The sequence below is a fragment of the Trichechus manatus genome, unplaced genomic scaffold (assembly GCF_000243295.1).
Source record: "Trichechus manatus latirostris isolate Lorelei unplaced genomic scaffold, TriManLat1.0 scaffold00096, whole genome shotgun sequence".
Taxonomy (NCBI): Eukaryota; Metazoa; Chordata; class Mammalia; order Sirenia; family Trichechidae; genus Trichechus; species Trichechus manatus.
The window spans coordinates 3,671,965-3,692,217 of record NW_004444032.1 but is presented as its reverse complement, the minus strand read 5'-3'; the positions used below and the strand labels follow the sequence as shown (position 1 = coordinate 3,692,217).

At 37.7% G+C, this 20,253-nt stretch overlaps 1 protein-coding gene across 1 annotated transcript in view; it reads right to left on the bottom strand.

The window, feature by feature from the left end:
- Positions 1-20,253, bottom strand: part of DOCK4 (dedicator of cytokinesis 4) — a 481,731-nt gene that overhangs the window by 86,332 nt on the left and 375,146 nt on the right. Inside the window, exons 24-26 of the mRNA XM_023737032.1 lie at positions 14,563-14,690; positions 12,190-12,324; positions 6,189-6,287 (exon numbers count right to left, since the gene is read on the bottom strand). Coding sequence (XP_023592800.1) covers positions 6,189-6,287; positions 12,190-12,324; positions 14,563-14,690 — 362 coding nt within the window. The remainder of the gene's footprint in view (positions 1-6,188; positions 6,288-12,189; positions 12,325-14,562; positions 14,691-20,253) is intronic.

The following is a 20,253-nucleotide window of genomic DNA, read 5'->3' as shown; positions in this document are numbered from 1 at the left end:
TTTTAATGCATTTCCAAAACTTATTCTAACGTTTTTCAGTTGATTATTTGGAGTTTCCCAGACACGGATGCATATCATCCCTGCAAAAAAAATGCTAACTCTGCATTTACTTTTCAAAGAATTATATCCCACTTCAATTTCCTATCTTATTGAATTTGCTATGATAGATATCAAAGCAATATCATGAAAGTTCAGGTCATTTTTTTTTTTTTTTAGTCAACAACTAGTTAATAGTTCAAATAAATTCTAAAATACTGAAGTTTCATCTTCTCTCCTAAAAACTTTTAACGGAATTTGAAATGAGAGGCCCCGACCTTAGTGGCTGGATGCGTGTGTGTGTGTGTGTGTGTGTGTGTGTGTGCGCGCGCGCGCGCGTTCATGTGTGGTTGTGATATCAGCAGCACAGACGAAAAACTGGCTGAAAAGTTTGGTTACAGGAGGCAAAACATCTATCTTATAGGCTAGCAACTTTGACTGTTTTGTAGTTTTGGGGACAAAAGAAAAGATATTCCCAGTGTAGGAGCTGGGGATAGACAACATTTTCTGGGCTATCTCATTTTCCTAATCCCAGTTATTTCACAAACATGAAAGGCCCTGGCAGCATGTGACATTGTCCTAATGCCTGTGTACTGATGTAACTTTATTTCCCCTAAAAATACTTCTTAGTTGTTTCACAGAAGCTTTCTAAGGTATCCATTGAAGCTACAACTACCTCCATGAAACTATTCATTTATAGAAACCTTATAATAAAAATAAAAGAATATTATACAGACAGAAAATCTAGATTCTAAACCTGGCTCTGTAATTAACCATCTCAATGACCTTAGCCATTTATTTAACCTCTCTGGGTCTGAGCTCTCATACCTGAAAAAATGTGGGGGCTTTGAGGTCCCTTATAGTTAGAAGAGATTAAAAAAAGTTGATATGATCATCTACCTATTCACATAGAAAGCAAAAAAAAAAAAAAAAAAAAAATCTAATTTATATATTGTAGGCTAATGCTTCATTGGATCACGTTGTGATAAAATGAACATCTTCCACTGTGGTCGCTCTTGTTAGCTGCCATCGAGTCAGTTTTGACTCACAGCAACCCCATGTGACAGAGTAGAGCAGCCTCATGGAGTTTTCTTGACTCTAATCTTTAGGGAAGCAGATTGCTAGGTATTTCTCCCCTGGAGCTGCTGCGGGGGTTTGAACTGCCAACCTTTTGGTTAGCAGCTGAGGGCTTAACCTTTGGGCTATCAGGGCTCCTTTCTTTTCTGGTATTTATATGTAATTTAGTTGAGCAAGTACTTCCTATCAACTGCCATGCAACAGGTTACATTTTAAACTCACAGCTCCAATATTTTAGAGTACTAAAACATGTATGCTAGATTTCTGGAACATCCTCTTTCCTCCCTGACCCAAATACTGTGGTGTTTCCTTGTCTGCCCTCTCTAGGTACTTCTGAGCTCTGGTCATTTCACCAAATATGTGCTCTTAGATTTAAAAAAAAAAAAAAAAAGCTTTTATTTCATACACATAGCAATTACTAAGTAACAGATGCTTTTTAGAATTTAAAAAGAACTTCGCCCTGCCTGTCATATTCTTGTCTGGACAGCCCACAGAAATAAGTGTTTCATATGCCACCATTTTAACATTAGCAGCTAGAGAGCACTTCCCTTTTTTGTTTACTTCAAATAGTACAACATGGTAACCTGGTATTCTTTATATCGGGGCTTTAAAAAAATGAAACAGGGAGGTATTACTTTGCAGGAGCAGCTCTTCTCCAGTCCAAGAGGCTCAAGGAAGAAAAGCTCCTGTGAATTCTCCCAAACAATAAAAAGTCCCATATTCAAATAAAAAAGCAGGAGCAGTTGTTATGATTTTAGAAATAATCAGTAACATTTATTCATTCATAAATATCGAATGCTAACTATGTGTGAGGCACTGTGTTAGATGTTGGAGACACCTGGTAGTAAGACATATTCTTTTATTCATTCATGCAACAAATATTTATTGAATGCCTGCAACATTCCACATCATGTTGAATGTGGTCTTTATCTTCATGGAGCTCACAGTTTCGTGGGAGAGACCATTAACCTAATAACCTAGTAACCACACCGATTCATGCATGCATTACCAACTGGAGTAAGTCTGAAAGCCAGGCATTCCAGGAAGAGGGAACAGCACCTGCAAGCCTCAGAGGCAAGAGAAAGCACAAGGATTGCAAGGAGAAGTGGCAAGAAATGGGGCTGATAGATAGGGACCCGGATGTGAAGGGTTTTGTCACTTCATAGCTATCAGGGTGAGGAGTTTGGAAATTTATCCTGAGAGCAATGTGGAGACACTGAAGGGTTCTATGCAGGGCAGAAGAGAATCAAATTCATTTCTGATTGTATCACGTAAAAACTGTTTTGTGTTTACACATGATATAACGATACGAATGGCACAAAACGAAAAGTAGGTTTATGAAACAGAATTTGCAAGGCACAAAAGGACGCACTCTGAGATCATGCAACATGAGTTAAGACACCCAGAAAAAATGAAGCAAATAGACCAGGACACTGTCTCTTGTGCCTTGTGCAATGAATGGGGACAGAAACTTCTAGGAACACATTTCCTTAATTTATGTTTTAGCTAACACATAGTCAAATGGCGGGAGAAAGATGTGGCAGTCTGCTTCCATGAAGACTTACAGCCTTGGAAACCCTGTGGGGGCAGTTCTACTCTGTCCTATAGGGTCGCTATGAGCTGGAATCAACTGGAGGGCAGTGGGTTTTTTTTTGTTCGTTTTTTTGGTATACTCAAATGTTATTTGAAAAATTTGCCACGAATTTCAAATGTGTAACATCCTTGATATGGGATTTGAATTCAATTACAGGATGTTAATAATCATTACCACATTTAAATTTTATATCCTCATAATTGAATCTTTACATACATTACGCAGAAATAACTCCCAAATGGTCTTCAATCTTCAAGAGCTATAGAACAATTTTTCTGTGATCAATATACTCAAACAAAGACTTCAAATCAAAATAACCATACAGAAGAAGATGGCTGGTGAAGCAGGCAGAAATATATTGAGAGGGTTCATTCATTCAACCAGGATTTAATGCTCCGGGATCTGTGCTTAGGACACAAAGACACAAACCCTACACTCAAGGAGTCCATAGTCTTCAGGAATACAAGAAAACACAGCAAATAATTACAGTGCAATGTCGTGTGCTACCACAGAAGAGGGGACATACAGACTAATTCATGAAGGTTTCATGAAGAAAGTGGTATCTGAGCTAGATTTGGTAGCATGAGTTGAAATCAGGGAAGGGAATTAATAGGGGTATAGAATTAGGCAATGGAAGTGAGGCAGTGATGGGACAGGTATTTCAGGTTGACAAAAAGATTCAAAGGAATTAAAAATCATATATATGGTTTGTTTGGGAAATACAAGTAACTTTAAGTGGCTGGAGTGAAAGGTGTTTTGAAGGGAGTGGAAGATGATGAGGTTGGACAGCAGTTGAGGTTAGGGAAGACGTGACAAAGAGACTGGGCCTTTTTCTGTAAGTAAGTAGGGAATACTCAGAGTTTTAAAGTTGGATGAAGACCTGATCAGATATGATCTTTGAAAGCTAGTGGGCTCATATATGGGAGACAATGAAAGGTTATAATAGTGCTGTACTTCCAGAACATGTATAACCTCATGTTTAAATCAAGACCCCCACAATTCTATATGAAAAGTCATAATCAACCAAGAACAGGAGTCTCACCGTTACATATGCATGAAATACCAGGGAGATGGACAAAATTTCAGCCACCAGTACGAGGTGGGTGTATAATAAAACATTACTGACTACAGAAGGAAGAAAAAAACCCTAATCACTACCTAGTTTTTGCTTTTGTTCATTTTTAAAATAATGTCATGTTTTAGAGAAGGAAAAAAATTAAACAATGCAGAACACCAGCCCCCAGGTCTTCGCTCCCACACACTTTGTGCTCCGACACTGTGACTCACGCCATTTTTTCAAGTACCTGGGGACCAAGGAGAAGAAATGGCATAGTGTTCAAGAACTCAGACTCAGGGGACATCTAGCTCAATTGGCATAACATAGTTTATAAAGAAATTGTTCTACATTCCACTTTGGTGAGTAGCGTCTGGGGTCTTAAAAGCTTGTGAGAGGCTATCTAAGATACTCCACTGGTCCCACCCCATCTGGAGCAAGGGTGAATGAAGAAAACCAAAGACACAAGGGAAAGATTAGTCCAAAGGACTAATGGACCACAACTACCACAGCCTCCAACAGACTGAGTCCAGGACAACTAGATGGTGCCCAGCTACCACCACTGACTGCTCTGACAGTAATCACAATAGAGGGTTCCGGACAGAGCTGGAGAAAAACATAGAACAAAATTCAAACTCACAGAAAAAGACCAGACTTACTGGTCTGAAAGAGACTGGAGAAACATTGAGAGTATGGCCTCTGGACACCTTTTTAACTCAGTACTGAACTCACTCCTGAGGTTCACCCTTCTGCCAAAGATTAGACAGGCCCATAAAACAAAATGAAACTAAATAGGCACACCAGCCTAATGGCAAGGACGAGAAGGCAGGAGGGGACAGGAAAGCTGGTAATAGGGAACCCAAGGTCAAGAAGGGAAGAGTGTTGACACGTTATGGGGTTGGCAACCAATGTCAATGTCACAAAATAATACGTGTATTAACTATTTAATGAGAAACCAATTTGTTCTGTAAACCCTCATCAAAAGCACAAAAAAAAAAAAAAAAGCAGTGACACTAGTAATAAAGAACAACAAAAATGCTGATTTGGAAATCTCAATATATAATTTGACAGTATCTACGGAGGTTTAAATGTGCATATCCTATGACCCATACATTCTTCTTCCAGGAATGTATTCTACAGCAATAAGGCATACGTTTATAAAGATACATGTATCAAGATGGTCACTGCGGTATCCTTTCTGACGGTAAAAGCCAGAAACATCCTGAATGCCCATCAAAAGGGAAATGATTAGATGAATTACATAGCACTCATATATATAATGAGATTCTGAAGAATGAGGTAATGGTCTACATAATATCCATGACATATTATTGTAGGGGGAAAAAAGTGTAGCCCAATATGAATAGTATGATTCCATTTTAAATAAATAATATATGTGTCTATCTAGCATAGAAAGCAGTCGACGAGGATACAACCCTTTGTGTTAACAGTAACTATCTCTGGGGATTAGGGTATGCATGAATTTCTATGCTCAGGGGGGTAAATTTTAAAGTCTTTTGTTCAATTTTAATTCTAACCTCAAGATTGAATGTAAACATGAAAAACATGATATATTCAGGCATTAGGCAAATGCCAAATGACTGACTGCTATATAGATTAGGTTTCCCCAGACTCATTCTTGGTTTCCTATGAGTCAGCTTGCCAACTGCATCAAAGTAACTAAAAGATTCTTTTGAGATCATGCAAAATCCTCAAGTCAGTTAAAAGATAAGATCAGTGACCTCTCTCCACCATCCCTACAAAAATCTACCCATCTTCCCCTCAGGCACTGTGAAGCTTCCTATCAGGCAAACATGGCAGGGTGACTGTGCCTGTTGCCCCATAATTCCTTGTCACCAAGCATTTAAGCATTCTTCCATCATGATGGCTTATCTGGAAAACTGAAGGGATGCAAGAGAAATAAAAGTAAATAACGACAGATGACAGGTCATTCCTCCCTCTGAGGAGAATCAGCTTCTAAGCTTTTAGTGAACACCACTGAAGGAAGTATCAAAGTTTCCCAAATCTCAGCCAAGATTGGATTTTTATAAGCTTGGCATCCATATTTTCTATGCAATGTCACCCTGTTGAACTAGCCCAGCATATTGATTAGACTACAGCTGGTAGAGAATATCAAATACAATCTTGCTTTTTTAGTCAGAGCATTGTAGCCAGAACTTCTCATGGTGGTTTTAGAGGGATGGAGCAAAGCTACCGAAATAAGAGCTAACTGCTCTGCTTGAGTAGCAGAAATCTTAAAGCTCTAACACAGATGAGCAGGTTTGTGGATAAAACTGAGAAAAAAAAACAGTTTAGAATTTAATGGAAACAGGTAAGGCAACTGTCAAGGGACTATCTGAATAGTGATGGATAAGAACTAGAGAAACTAAAAAGACATATTAAAGGAATGTTTAAAAAGTCACTTACCCTTAGATCTTCCTTTGTACTGAAACTATCCAGAAGCTGTTGATAATGTCTATCTGTCATCTGTCGTAAAAGGGACAGGAGACAAGCAACAAACTCCCCCTAATTAAAAAAAAAAAAAAAAGAAAGGCATATTTTTTAGCAGGGACTTTAAAGAACATCAGTAACTTACTCAGAATTATCTTCAAATAGAATACTTAAACCAAAAATCAGCATGATCTAAATTCACCCTGAGAAATCCTCTTAATCTAAATTAATATCATAGCCAACATTTTCTTCCCGGATGAATTACCATTTACTTGGTATAGAGGCTTTTTTTTTTTTTTTAATTTAGAGTGAATCTTCTACTGGATGGCAGCTTTTCACTTGGGAATCAACCTCTCATACTAAAGGAGTGAGGTTAAAGGAGGAAAAGCAATGAGGCCTCCTAGCATTTATTGAGCATTTACTATACTTTCATTCATTATCTCACTTAAGCCTCATATCAACCCTATGAGGTAGGGAGTATAATACTTATTTAAAGAAGGTAAAATGGAAGTTCAGATGTGCAAAAAGACATGCCCAGTGTCAGATGGTTAGAAAATGGCAGAGCTGGGAGTCATCCCTCATCTTTCTGATGCTAATGTTCTTCCTGTAACTTGACGTAACCCCACAGAATGGTGAGCATTCATTCATCTGCCACTATGTCTGCATGGCTGGGGCTTTCTTCAGAAATACTCAATCTCAAAAGACATTAACCAGTTGTGATTACAACTTCTTGCCTCCTAAAATTAAAAATACTAGCCTTAATTTCATCATGCCTTGGTGACTGTATTTTTTGTGTGTGCTAATGTAAAATGCAAAGCAACGTCTATTGAAGTGTGTACCTCTTCTTTAAATGGACTCAAACTCCCGAAATAATTGAATTCTTGTTTGTTTATTTATAGTTTTTCTATCTTCCTTGTTTATTCCCTCCTTACCAGGCTGATATTTGTCATATTACCCTGGTATTAGTCTGAGTAATTCTGTTCCTCTAGTTTCTAACTTATTCTCTCTCCTCTTATGTAGATTTCAAGAAACCAAATAACCTAGCTTATTAGAGCTGTGCCTAAAAATATGAGGAAAAAAAAAAAAAAAGAGCTTCAAACGAGAACCTCATGGGTTCTCCTGTGAGTAAAGGATAGGTAATTCTGTGCAGATTTCATACCTTGTATATTTTGTAACTGGAACATCTTTACTTTCTTTAATTGTCTGCTGATTAAGGAAGTTTGCATACATAAAAAGTCTATACACAAGCCCACATACGAAGGGGATACAATAACTCCTGTATGGCTTCTAATGCCATAAACGTTTGAGCCTTGATGTCCCTCGTGCTCACGGCTGACACCAAACAGACTTTGGTTTCATGGAATGTGGTAGTGCTCAAGTGACAGGTCCAGAAAACACTTATTAGGATTTTTAGCTCTGCGGTCATTTAATATCTCTATACCTAAATCAAAACAAACCCGTTGCCATCGAGTCAATTCCCATTCATAGCGATCCTATAGGATAGAACAGAACTGCTCCATAGGCTTTCCGAGGAGCAGCTGGTGGATTCGAACTGCTGACCTTTTGGTTTGCAGCCAAGCTCTTAACCTCTGCACCACCAGGACACTGTAAATACCTGTGTTCTGAAGTTAAACACATTTCTGTTCAAATTCCAGCTCCATTAATGTCTCTGAGCCTCAGTTTCCCTCTTTAAAATGGAGATCATACTGCCCGCTTATTAGGATGATTAGCGATACCGTACATGAGGTGTCTAGCATAATGCAAGCACTACCTGAGACCTCAATAATCAGGAGCTTGAACCAAAGTCCTCAGTACACTAGAGACCATCAAGAAATGTAAATGTTAACCTTCCTCTTCTCCTTTCTCAACGAGTCTCTTCTTTTCACTTGGAAATACCCACCAGACGGTCTTAGAGGGCTCTTCTGAACAAATTCTCTCTTTTCCTACATGGTTACATTTTATTTTTATTCCTTGTTCAGCTAGCAGGTTTTGAAACTTCCAGGCTAGATACATGAATATTTGCCTCTCTTTAACAAAAACATAATTGATAAAGGATCCTGGGAAAAGAAAAACAGACTACAATCTAATTTAGGTGAAATGGTTGCCATGTGAGTGTGTTTTGCAGGGACAGACCATTCAATAAGCAAGGTAAACACCTGCTTAGGGCATCACACAACAGGGGCACCAGCTGTCCAAAGCAAAGACCCACAGATGCCAAGCAGACAGGACACAAGGAAAAGCAAGTGCTGCCATGGAAGGGAACTGGCAGGGCAATAAATGAAACTGACACCAAATCAGTGTGTGAGAATGTGTGTCAACTGCAATAAAGTGCAAACAGGGCCATGAGGGTGCCCACACCCAAGGTTATTGAAGCTATGAGGCCCCTACTACCACTTTAAGGCCTTTGTTGACATCTGCCTCCTACAGTCCCCTCCTGTGTAAGGGAAACTCCTAATCTCTGCAGGTCTCTTGGGAGTATACTATTTCTTTTTAATAAACAAGAGGTGGTGGTGGGCTGCCGAGTCTAACTCTTGGTACATTCACCCAATATGCAACTGGATCCAACATGAGTGGTTACTGGACAAGGACGACTATATTAATAGATTACAGGTCTCTGATCCATTTTGAGAGAACTGTCTTGTATATCCATGTCTGTTGATGCAGCAGTTCCAGCTAGGAGGGCCAATAATACATGTATATATATATATATATAAAACATATGCATACATATATGTGTGTGTATATATATAACTCACATATATATACACAAGATACTTTAGTTTTCTGTATCTCATTTCCTTGTAGGGCTCAGTGAATATTAGCTATTATTATTCATAACAGTAATTCTTAAACCTCAGTCTTTTCATCTGTAAAATGTGTAAGGTGCTGTCGAGTCGGTTAGCTCATCTAGTGGATACTTGACTCACAGAATTGTGAGGATTAAATGAAATGACACAAGTAAAGTCTATAAAGGTTGGCACAAATACTGAATAAATCTTAGCTATTAATTATAAAAACTTCAAAAAAGAGAAAAAACACCATATAAAAAAGTGTTTTCCAAACTACAAGCCACAACCTCCTAGTGAGTCACGAAGTCCATTTGGTGAGTTGCAATTGGCATTTTAAAAAATGAAATAGAAAATATCAGAGAGTATCATAGTGAGGATAAACATTATTTCATAAATACTCTTGTTTATGTAACATAGCCCAAGTTGATTGCCTCCTCCCCTTTCACTCTCAAACTTCCATACTCTTGCCTTTTGCTTTGACCAGAGCAATTCTGCTATACCGGTTTTATTTTTACTTCTGTGTAGGTTCTCTATTTTAAAAAGCACAGTCTCAGAGTATTCCTAGCTTCTGGTAGAATCTGGAGACATGATTACTACCACAATTTTCATCCTACCAGAGTCCCTTATGAAAGTTAATCACCTATTTTTTAGATGAGGTCCCTGCCTTTCATGCCAGCTGGGTTAGAATGCTGCAACATGCTTCATCTGGACTTACTCTAGAGAAATACCAAAAAGTTACAGCTGCTGCCACAGACACAGCAGGGAGATTTCCTCAATGGTGAGTCTTGGGTCCACAGTGTTGCCGTTTACATCCAAAATGTGGCCTTTGGTCCCTAAAATTCATGTGATGGGAGGGTTTGCCTCTCCCATGTACCACCCAAGACCAGCCAAGACTGCTGAGCTTCATCTGCAAAGATCCCAGGGCTGAGCAATCTCTATGAATGAGCCCCATTTATGAATTCACGTAGCATCCTCCAACTCAGCAGAGTTATCAGTCTACTGACCTAAAGGGCATACAGAAAGTATATGCTGCATATTTTGATTTTAATATCATTGAGAAAAATAGTTTAATTCTTATTCTTCTGTGCTTGGGATCTATGTAATTTACTTCTAAGAAGTTCAATTCTTAAAAATTAATAATGAAAAAGAAAAGTATATACAGCATCCACAGATCCAAAGATGCTGTAGTTTATAAAATTGTTATCACTTGCATTTGCCAGTGCTCTTGTAATTTAAAATATTTGTATTTCAATACAACTTTTTGCTCAGCAAAGAATTTATCCACTTTTAATTAAAGCAATAACATTTAAAACAATACAAGCACAACAGGAGAAGCAATCAGTGGTAACTGACTGTAGTATTTACAGAAGTGCAGTTTAATTGGGAACTGGATCCTCTGAGTTTACTCTATGGGCTCACATGTAAAATTAGAGGCTAAGCGCCCTGGAAAGCGGGATTTTTTTCCAGCAGAGGCAGCTGGGTCAGGACAGTCAAATGTGCCCTCACCAGCTGCCATGGGAGGCTTGAGTTTGTGTTTGTCATATCTGGTTTAGGTCCGTTTTAAATAATTTACCATCCTGATATATACACATCTCTGACACATTTATGACATATTATCAATCCCAACACTTACTCTACAATGCCATTTTGTTTATTCATTTAATCTACTTATCATGGGTCATTTTTCATACATGTGTCTGTAAAGACTGAAAAGGTGCTCGGCATAGGAGCACCATGTAAAGACTCCCTCTTCAGAGAGGTGGTTTTCTGTGAGAAAATGATGAAGCAATTAGAGAGATCTTCAGTGTCTACACAGAACTGACTTTGTGAATGACCAGACCATAATATTTCTCACCAGAGAATAAATTGTAACACCAGCAATAACAATTACTACAACAACAACAATAATAATATTACTATGACTGCTGTTCCTACAACCCCTTCTAACGGCTAACTGGACCAGATATTACCTGAACACTCTTACACATTATCTGATGTAATCTTCACACTAACTTTGAGATAAGTATAATTATTTTCTGTCTTGTTTGTTCATACTATCTTTAACTTTATTTTGTTAAAACAGAGTTTAACTTTACTTCTCAGACCCAGAACTTAGTTTCCGCAGGTAAATCTCAGCTTGGAAAGCAGATACGATAGAACGTAACACAATATGGCCAAACTGAAAGAGCCAGCCTTGGCAGGACGGTCAAGCTGGGACTTCTTTTTTTTTTTTTTTCCAGTAAAAACAAAAATTATTCTCATCCAGGGCCAAGAAAACATTCTCAAAACAGTTCTATAGTACACTACTTGTAAAAATGATGGTAAAATGCTGACATTCTTATAAACAATCCATATATGAAAACTATAGCATCTGTTATCATTGCTGCAAATGATGTTATTTGCTTAGAAGAATATTCTTAATCACATAAAAAAAATTTTTTTGGTCAACTGAATGCGAGTTTTAAATAAAAATACATACACGTATGTATTATAAATGCGTATATGTATGTAAATGTTCAGATATATTATTTTTCATATTTTATATGAATCATGTTGCATCAGACTCATTAAATAATGGATCATGATCTGTAAATCAAACCTGTTGCTGTAGAGTTGATTCTGACTCATAGTGACCCCAAAGGACAGAGTAGAACTGCCCCATAGGGTTTCCAAGGAGTGGCTGATAGATTCGAACTGCTGACCTTCTGCTTAACAGCCATAGTTCTTAACCAGAAATGACTAAGTCCAACCTTCTCATTTCATAGCTGTGGAAAGTGAGGTCCAGGAAAGTTAAAATCTTAACAAGCTGCCATGAAGAAGCCAGAATTAGCACTCAGGTCCCTTGATTCACATTGCTCTATTTTATTATTCTCACTTCCTCAAGCAATTTGATGGATGAGCTAAATGAAAAGTTAACAAGTGGATTAGAGATATGAATTTAAATTGATTTAATTTAGCAAGGTAAGAGCTAACATCATGGTTGGCTTTCTGAAGTTAAAAATTGCTTCATCCAAGATCTTTTAGCACATGTGCTTCCTATCCTAATTGCTGGTAAAATGAAGGTAATCTCAAATGTACTTGAAAGGCACACAAATGACTCAAGGCCAGATTTCCTGAAATCCTCATAGCAACCCACCCTCAAACGCCACCATGTCCTCTTCTGTGTGTCACTTGCTTCCTGATCTTACCGTGACATCCTGGAACTGGAGCCGCATCGCTGAGCCAGATGACTGAGGTCGACTGGTGATCTCCAATATGGTTCTCAGCAGGATATCCAGCAGGCTGGCCACTATCACATCTATTTCCTCCAACACAGATTTTTCCTTAAGAGAAAAAAAAAAAAAGAGTTCAGGAAATTGTGGCTTAAAATGTATATTAGCCTCTCTCTAACTGAAAGGGGTGAAAAGCAGATTTCCAAATACAGAATCTAAGAGTCAGAGAACTGCAGGCTGCGAACCAAAAGGCCAGCTGTTCAAACCCACCAGTTGCTCCATGGGAGAAAGATGTGGCAGTTTGCTCCATAAAGATGATAGCCGTGGAAACCCTATAGGGCTGTTCTACCCTGTTCTATAGGGTCACTATGAGCTGGAATTGACTCAGTGGCAATGGGTATGGATTTGGATGTCAGGGAAAGCATGCTAGACTAATACAGAAGAATGCCAGCTATGCCACCAACATAGCGTGTGACCTTGGGCAAGTCAGTTTGCCCTTCTGGGCCTGATTCCTCAATTAAAGTCCCTCCTGGTACTAAAAGTCTATCATTCCTTGACTCCAGGTTATACTTCATTTACTTGTCTCATCACTGGAGTTTCACAAGTCATTTTCCAAAGCTCCATTTTAAGTGCAAAAAACTATTTCTTAAAAAACGATCAGTAAAATATTAAGAAATGGCGTTTGGTTAAGGCAAATACCATTAGCTACAGACTAGACCTAAGGCAAGTTGGCCACTGTGGGGACTGCTTTCCTAAAGCAAAGTTAATACTATCTAAGCTCCCAGACTCAAGAGAGAAATCCAGATTGCTCCACACTGACTGTAGGTAGTAGATGGGGAGGGGGGGTGTTCCTTCCTATACCGGCACCAGATAAAACTCTGTGTACAAATGTTCCCTACTAAGGAGACTTCTCTCTGAAAAGAATACATACTTGTAGAAAATGAGTTTGAAAGAACTGTTTGGCTAGGATTTTAAGATAAACTTTCTTACATTTACAAAAAAACTACCAAGGTTCCCCCTCCCCAGTGAATTGGTTTCTGCTCTGAATTCCTTATCAGATAAGTCCAAAAGCTGACTGCAACTTCCAAATTGAAATAGACAAGAAAAATAACAAAAACACCTCCACTACATATATGTGTATATGTATATGTGTATATATATATATACATCCCTCCAGTTTTCTGCAGTGAATTACCTAGTTATTAACTTACTTTTTGCTCTTGGCAATTACAGTTTAGAAACACAATTTAGGCATGGCTTGGCTATTCCATATTGAATTCTATAGATGGAGTTTTGAAGAAAAACTAATGTCTTCTCTTCTCACCATTTTTCTACCCAGTTGCAGGTCCCCCTTGGAGCCTAGGATGATGGGTGGGTAAAAGCAATCAGCCCTTCCTGTGCAAGTCTCTCTTATTATACTTTTAGATGTAGAGCTTCTGGCCTTTTTCTCTCAAGTGCCAACAATGCCAACCCTGTTCCCTTAGTACTGGCTTCCCGGCTCATTGCTGAGCCCTTCAGGAGCTGTCATAAATAAGAATGACAAAAATGGCAAAACTGAAGCATAGAGGTAATAGGGAGGCAGAGAAACAGGAGTCTTAGCACTCAGTGCCAAACTCTGTAGGACTCGTTACCGATGAATATAATGCTTAGTTAACAATTGCAGATTGACAGAACTGGAGGAGGGCACCCAAAATATGTGTATTTCACATCAGATCCCTAAGCCATGAACACAAACACTCTGAGTTGTCCCATTTGTAAGCATGCATGTGATTTTTCTCCAATTGCATTGCATTCTCTAATGCAATCATATTGCATCAAGAGTCAGGAACAGTGACAGGGATCCCCAAAGCCATAACAATGTAGTGAATATGGTTGGGGCTGAGTAGTGGTTGTACTGCAAGATTCCTCCAGTCTCCTGGGGCCTTCTTCTGCCACCGTAATTGCCATGGCTAAGCACTGAGCATCATCATTCAGCCTTTCACAGAATGGACCCAAAAGATTTCATTTTGCAACAATAATTTTTTCTTGCCACAGAACATGCTTCATATCAAGATTAAAGACAAATGTGGGAGGCTTTGAGAGTTCTAATTTTTCTCCCTTGGTATTTAGTTCTTTCTTGAAATATAAGATTAGGAAACCTAGGTTATTCAGGGTTATAGCAATCCCACAGGGTTGGAAAAAAAAATCCTTAAGAGGAAAAACAAAAAAGGAATAAAGGCCAACCCAGCTGGAAATAAAAGTAAGAGTCTCTGAGGTTACTCTTTAGTGTGGTTTCTTTGAAGACTTAAAAAATTTCATTTCCAAAAGCCATTTAATGGGAACTACATACTATGACCTGTACATACTTACTGAGCTATTTTTCTTGATGAGACAAAATACGTTGCTAAGGATACGCGCGCACATGATCAGGTCCTTCTGTTCTTGCAAGTGCATGTGGAGGTGATGTAAAACAACAGGCAAGAGAATGTACCGGGAGTCTGAAGAGAGAAGAATCATTAGTGTCACATCTGTGAGAGTCCCACACAAACCTTGGGCGAATCCTTATCTACTTTTAAATTTAATTTTAGTTGTTAAATTATTAATGCATATACTTTAAAAAGTAATAGTTCTACAAGGTTTATATTAAAAATCAGTAGTTTCTTCCCTCACATCTCCCCAACCCATGATTCCTATACTCAAGAGGACTTTGACTCTTCTGGTTGAATGGTTTCTTCTTTTATTAATTTTTTTTTAACCTCCAAATTTTTAGATGGCATCCTTCTCTTGCTATTTCCTGGTTTTTCACTGAGATAGATCATCTAATGAATTCCTATTATGGTAGATAAGGATTTAGCTTCTTAACCCCCTTCCTCTGCTCCTCAGCCTCTCAACATAATTATATCACAATTTTGTCTAAGTTAACATTTTGGGGTAGCTGCTATTCTGACTTTCAACCCCTTGTACGTGACCTGTTATTTTTTTTTTTTTGGTCTTCTTTTTGTTATTCTCTCTCTGAAAGTTTTCAGGAACTTATCTTTATCCCTGGTAATTCAAAATTTCAGTTATGTACCATAAATGGTCCTTTCAATCTGTAAACTCGTGTCTTTCAGTTCTGAGAACTTGCTTTGAATTATTTTTATGATTATTTTCTTACTACTGTCTCCTTTGTCCTCTGTCTAGACCTTTAACTACATTCATATCATGTATCTAAACAATCTTCTACTTTTCTTGAATATTCTTCCATCTTTTTGTCTAATTTTCTGGATAATTTCCTTACTTTATCTTCTAACCCTTTTATTCAATTTTAAGTTTATGCTGCCATATATTTAGTTTCTAAGAGCTCTTTCTTCTTTTCATGGGTGTGCAACTTGTGTAGTCACACAGGACTGTGTGCTCATAAGGGTCCATGCTGGGTTTAATGCTCTGTGGTTCCCATCTTGAAATTCTTAATCATTTTTTAACAAGAGGTCCTACATTTTCATTACGTAGCCATTCCTGCTTATTTCCCTGAATGTTCTCGTTATACAGCTTCCTGTTCTTATTTCACAGATGTACTATCGTCTGTTTCTGTAGAAATCATAGACAATTTTTTGATGTTTTTCTGCTCCCTGCATTATCTTTTTTTTCAAGTTCTTTTCTTTTGTTTCTTCATTTTGGCCTCTGCCTTTCATAGTGAGGTTTTTCTTCACTGCCTGGTGATCTTTCACTGTCCATTTATTGTCTTAGTTATCTAGTGTTGCTATAACAGAAATACCACAAGTGGATGGCTTTAATAAAGAGAAATTTATTCTCTCACAGTCTGGGAGGCTAAAAGACCAAGCAGAGTGCCAGCTCTAAGAGAAGGCTTTCTCTCTCTGTCAGTTCTGGAGGAAGGTCTTTGTCATCAATCTTCCTTTGGTTTAGGAGCTTCTCTGCAGAGGAACCTCAGGTCCAAAGGATGCGCTCTGCTCCCAGCACTGTTTTTTTGGTGGTATGAGGTCCCCATGTCTCTCTGCTCGCTTCTCTCTTTCATATCTCAAAAAAGACTGGCTTAAGACACAATCTAATCTTGTATATTAAGTCCTGCCTCATTAATATGACTGCCACTAATCCCATCCCATTAACATCATAGAGACAGGATTTACAACACATATGAAAATCACATCAGATGACAAAATGGTGGACAATCACACAATACTGGGAACCATGGACTCGCCAAATTGATTGACATATTTTTAGGGGGACATAATTCAATCCATGACATTCATCATTGCAAATGAGGCACTAGAATGCTGACTAGAAAAGAGTCTGTGTGCCTAAACTGCTAAAGCTTCATTGCAGGGACAGTAGTCATCCAATGTTTCACTGGGGGACCCTCAAATTTCAGTATCTAAAAGACGTTTCTCTTGGGCTGGTCAATTCTCTAGAGAGGAATCTGTCAAGTTCCTCTCTGAGGAGCATGAACCTATGTTTTAATAATTTGAAACCAAGAAAGGAATTAGCTGGTGGGCGGTTTCCCTGATTAACTGGGAGGCCTTGTTTTTAGTATGAGGCCTCATTCCAAATCTAGCTGTCTGGTACTTCTGAATTCAGGCCATATCTCATTCACATTCTCTAGAAAATAAACTTCCAGTTTTTTTTTTTTTTTTTTTTCTAAAATAGAGGAGAAGTTTGGGGCAGAGTGGGGTAGTAACTATTCCTTATAAATTTTCATATTCCAAGCATCTTTCATCTTTAGGGATACTTGATATTTTCCATTCCTGAGCCTTTCTGAAGCCTTTTCGAGTTTTCTGAAGTGCTGTGGTGTAAATTCGTTTGTTCCTTGTTGGTCCCACCCCAACCCCATTCACACTATGCCTATGTTTCAATTTTCTCCTGTCTGCTAAGTCAGTTGCCACTCATTCTTGTTAAAACTGTTGCTGTCTCTTATGTGTTGTCTTCTCTCTCATTCTCTTCAACTTTGTGAGCTTATGCTTTAAAAAAATTTCTTTACTGCAAATAGATGCAAAAACTATTTTGAAAACTTCAGCAAATCTGCTCCCATAAAGATTACAGCCTAGGAAACCCTATGGGGCAATTCTACTCTGTCACACGGGGTTGCTATGAGTTGGAATCTACTCAACACATACAACAATAGCACCACTTGCAGATGGAAACCCTGGTGTTGTAGTGGTTAAGACCTATGGCTGCTAACCAAAAACTCAGCAGTTCGAATCCACCAGGCACTCCTTGGAAACCCTGTGGGGCAGTTCTACTCTGTCCTATAGGGTCACTATCAGTTGGAACTGACTCGACGGCAAGAGGTTTAGTTTTCTGGTTTTTTGGCAGATGCCCTAGCTCCTTCCGTGCTCTGTTTGTATTTCTAAAAGATTTCATTTGTGCAGCAATTCAGATGAATTATTCCTAGTTTAAAAAAACTTGTGTAGCTTATAAATAGCTTGCATAAATTAAAATTCCACTTGACTCATTCAAGAAAAAACAAATAGCCTAAGTAGCTCTATATCTATTAAAGAAATTGAATTTGTAGCTAAAACCTTCCCACAAAGAAAATGCCAGGTCTAGATGGCTTCACTGGTGAATTCTATGAAACATTTACAGAAGAAATAATATTAATGCTTCACAAATCTCTCAGAAAATAGAAGAACAGGGAATACAATCCACTAATTTTTTGAGGCTCGCATTACCCTGATGCTGAAATCAAAGACATTACAAGTCCAGAAAACTACAGACTGATACCTTTGGTAAACATAGATGTAAAAATCCTTATACAATTTTAGCAGAATTAATCTAGTAATAGATATAAATATAAAACATCATGACCAAGTAAAATAAAATTATCCTGGGAATGTAAGGTTGGTTTAACATTTGAAAGTCAATCAATCAATGTAATTCACCATATTAGCAGTAGATATAGAAAAAAAAGTGACAAAATTCGTCATTCATTCATGACAAAAACTCTCAGCAAACTAGAAATAAAAGGTAATTTCCTCAACTTGATAAAGGGCATATGTGAAAAGCCTACCTACAGCTAACATAACACTTAATAGTGAAAGACAATGTTAAGATCAAAACAAGGCAAGGATGCCCAGTCTCACCAGTTCAATTCAACATTATGCTGGAGTTCCTAGTCAGTGTAATAACGCATTAGAAGAATAAAGAAAAAGAAACAAAAAGCTTATAGATTAAAAGGAATAAGTAAAACGTCTTTACTTGCAGATGACATGATCATTGTTATGGACTGAAATGTGCCCCCCCCAAAATATGTACTGTAAATCCTAACCCCTATATCTGTGGTTATAATCCCATCTGGGAATGGGTTGTCTTTGTTATGTTAATGAGACAGTATAGGGTGTATCTTACATCAATCTCTTTTGAGATATAAATAGAGCAGACTGAGCAAGCAACTAAGCAAGCAAGGAGAGATGGTGAAGACAGATGTCGCATCACATGAAGACAGCCAAGACACCAAGGAACAAGGACTTTCCCCCAGAGCTGAAAGAGAAAGACTTCCCCCAGAACTGGCACCCTGAAATTGGACTTCCAGCACCTAAACTGTGAGAGAATAAATTTTTCTTTGTTAAAGCCACCCACTTGTGGTATTTGTGTTACAGCAGCACTAAGACAGTCATCTATATAGAAAATCTTGTGAAATCTATAGAAGTGTTACTAGAAATACATGAGTTTAGCAATGTCACAGAATACAAAGTCAATATACAAATATCGATTATATTTCTATATATTGGCAATAATTAGAAATTGAAATTAAAAAGCAGTGCCAGATACAACTAGGGGTCTCTACTCGTCCAGCACAAAAGAGAAAGAAGGAAAACGAAGACTCAGAGAAGAAAGTAGTCTGTAGGACTAATCTAATAGTCTACACAAAACACAACCTCATCTATCCTGAGACCAGAAGAACTAGATGATTCTCAGCTACTACTACTGACTATTTGGATCAGGGCTACAATAGATGAATCCTTACAGAGGGGGAAAAAATGTGGAACAGAACTCAAATCCTTAAAAAGTCCAGACTTACTGGACCAGCTGAGAGTAGAGAACTCCCAAAGACTATCACCCTGAGATATGCTTTATACCTTAAACTGAAATTATCCCTTGAGGTCACCTTTCAGCTAAATAACAGATTGGCTCCTAAAATAAAGAATACCACCTCTGAGTAATAAGCTCCTTTAAAAAATCATCTGTAGGAGACCAAAATGGTCTAAAATTATTCTAAGGCAAAGACGAGATGTAAGGAGGCAGGGAATATAGAGTATTGGAAATGGTACAACCAGAATGGAATGAATGAGAATGATGACACTTTGTGAAAAATGTAACCAATATCACTGAATAATCTGTAAAGAAACTGTTAAATGGGAACCTAAATTGCTATGTATACAACTTTCACCTTAAACACAATAAAATATATTTAAAAAAAAAAAAAGCTATGCCATTTGCAATAGCATATATGAACTATTTAGGAAAATATTTAACAAAATAATTGTAAGATTTATACATTGACAACTATAAAACATTGAGGGAAGAAATTAAACAAGACCTAAATAAATGGATTAGAAGTTTCAATATTGTTAAGATATCAATCTCCTCAAATTTATCTATAGATTCAATACAACCCAATCGAAATTTATTAAGGCTTTTATAAAAAAAAAGAAATTGACAAGCGGATTCTAAAATTTATGTTAAAATGCAAAAGACTTGGAATAACCAAAACAATTTTCCAAAATAACAAAAAATTTGAAAGACTTAACTATATGTTATAACTCTACAGTAATTAAGACATCATGGTATTGGCATAAGGATAGACATATAGGTCACTGGAACAGAACAGAGTCCAGAAATAGATACGTGGTGAGCTGGTGTCAAGGTAATTCAATGAAGAGAGAATGAGGCTGAACAACTGGAACTATGCAGGTAGTCCCTGACTTATGACAGGGCTCTGTTCCGACAACTCCATCATAAGTTGGTTCTGACTTTTTTTTAAGTTTTCATTATTGTTGCCTTTATTATTATTATTTTTTAATCAGTATCTATACATCCAATCTTTATTTGTCTTTGGGGGTTGGAAAC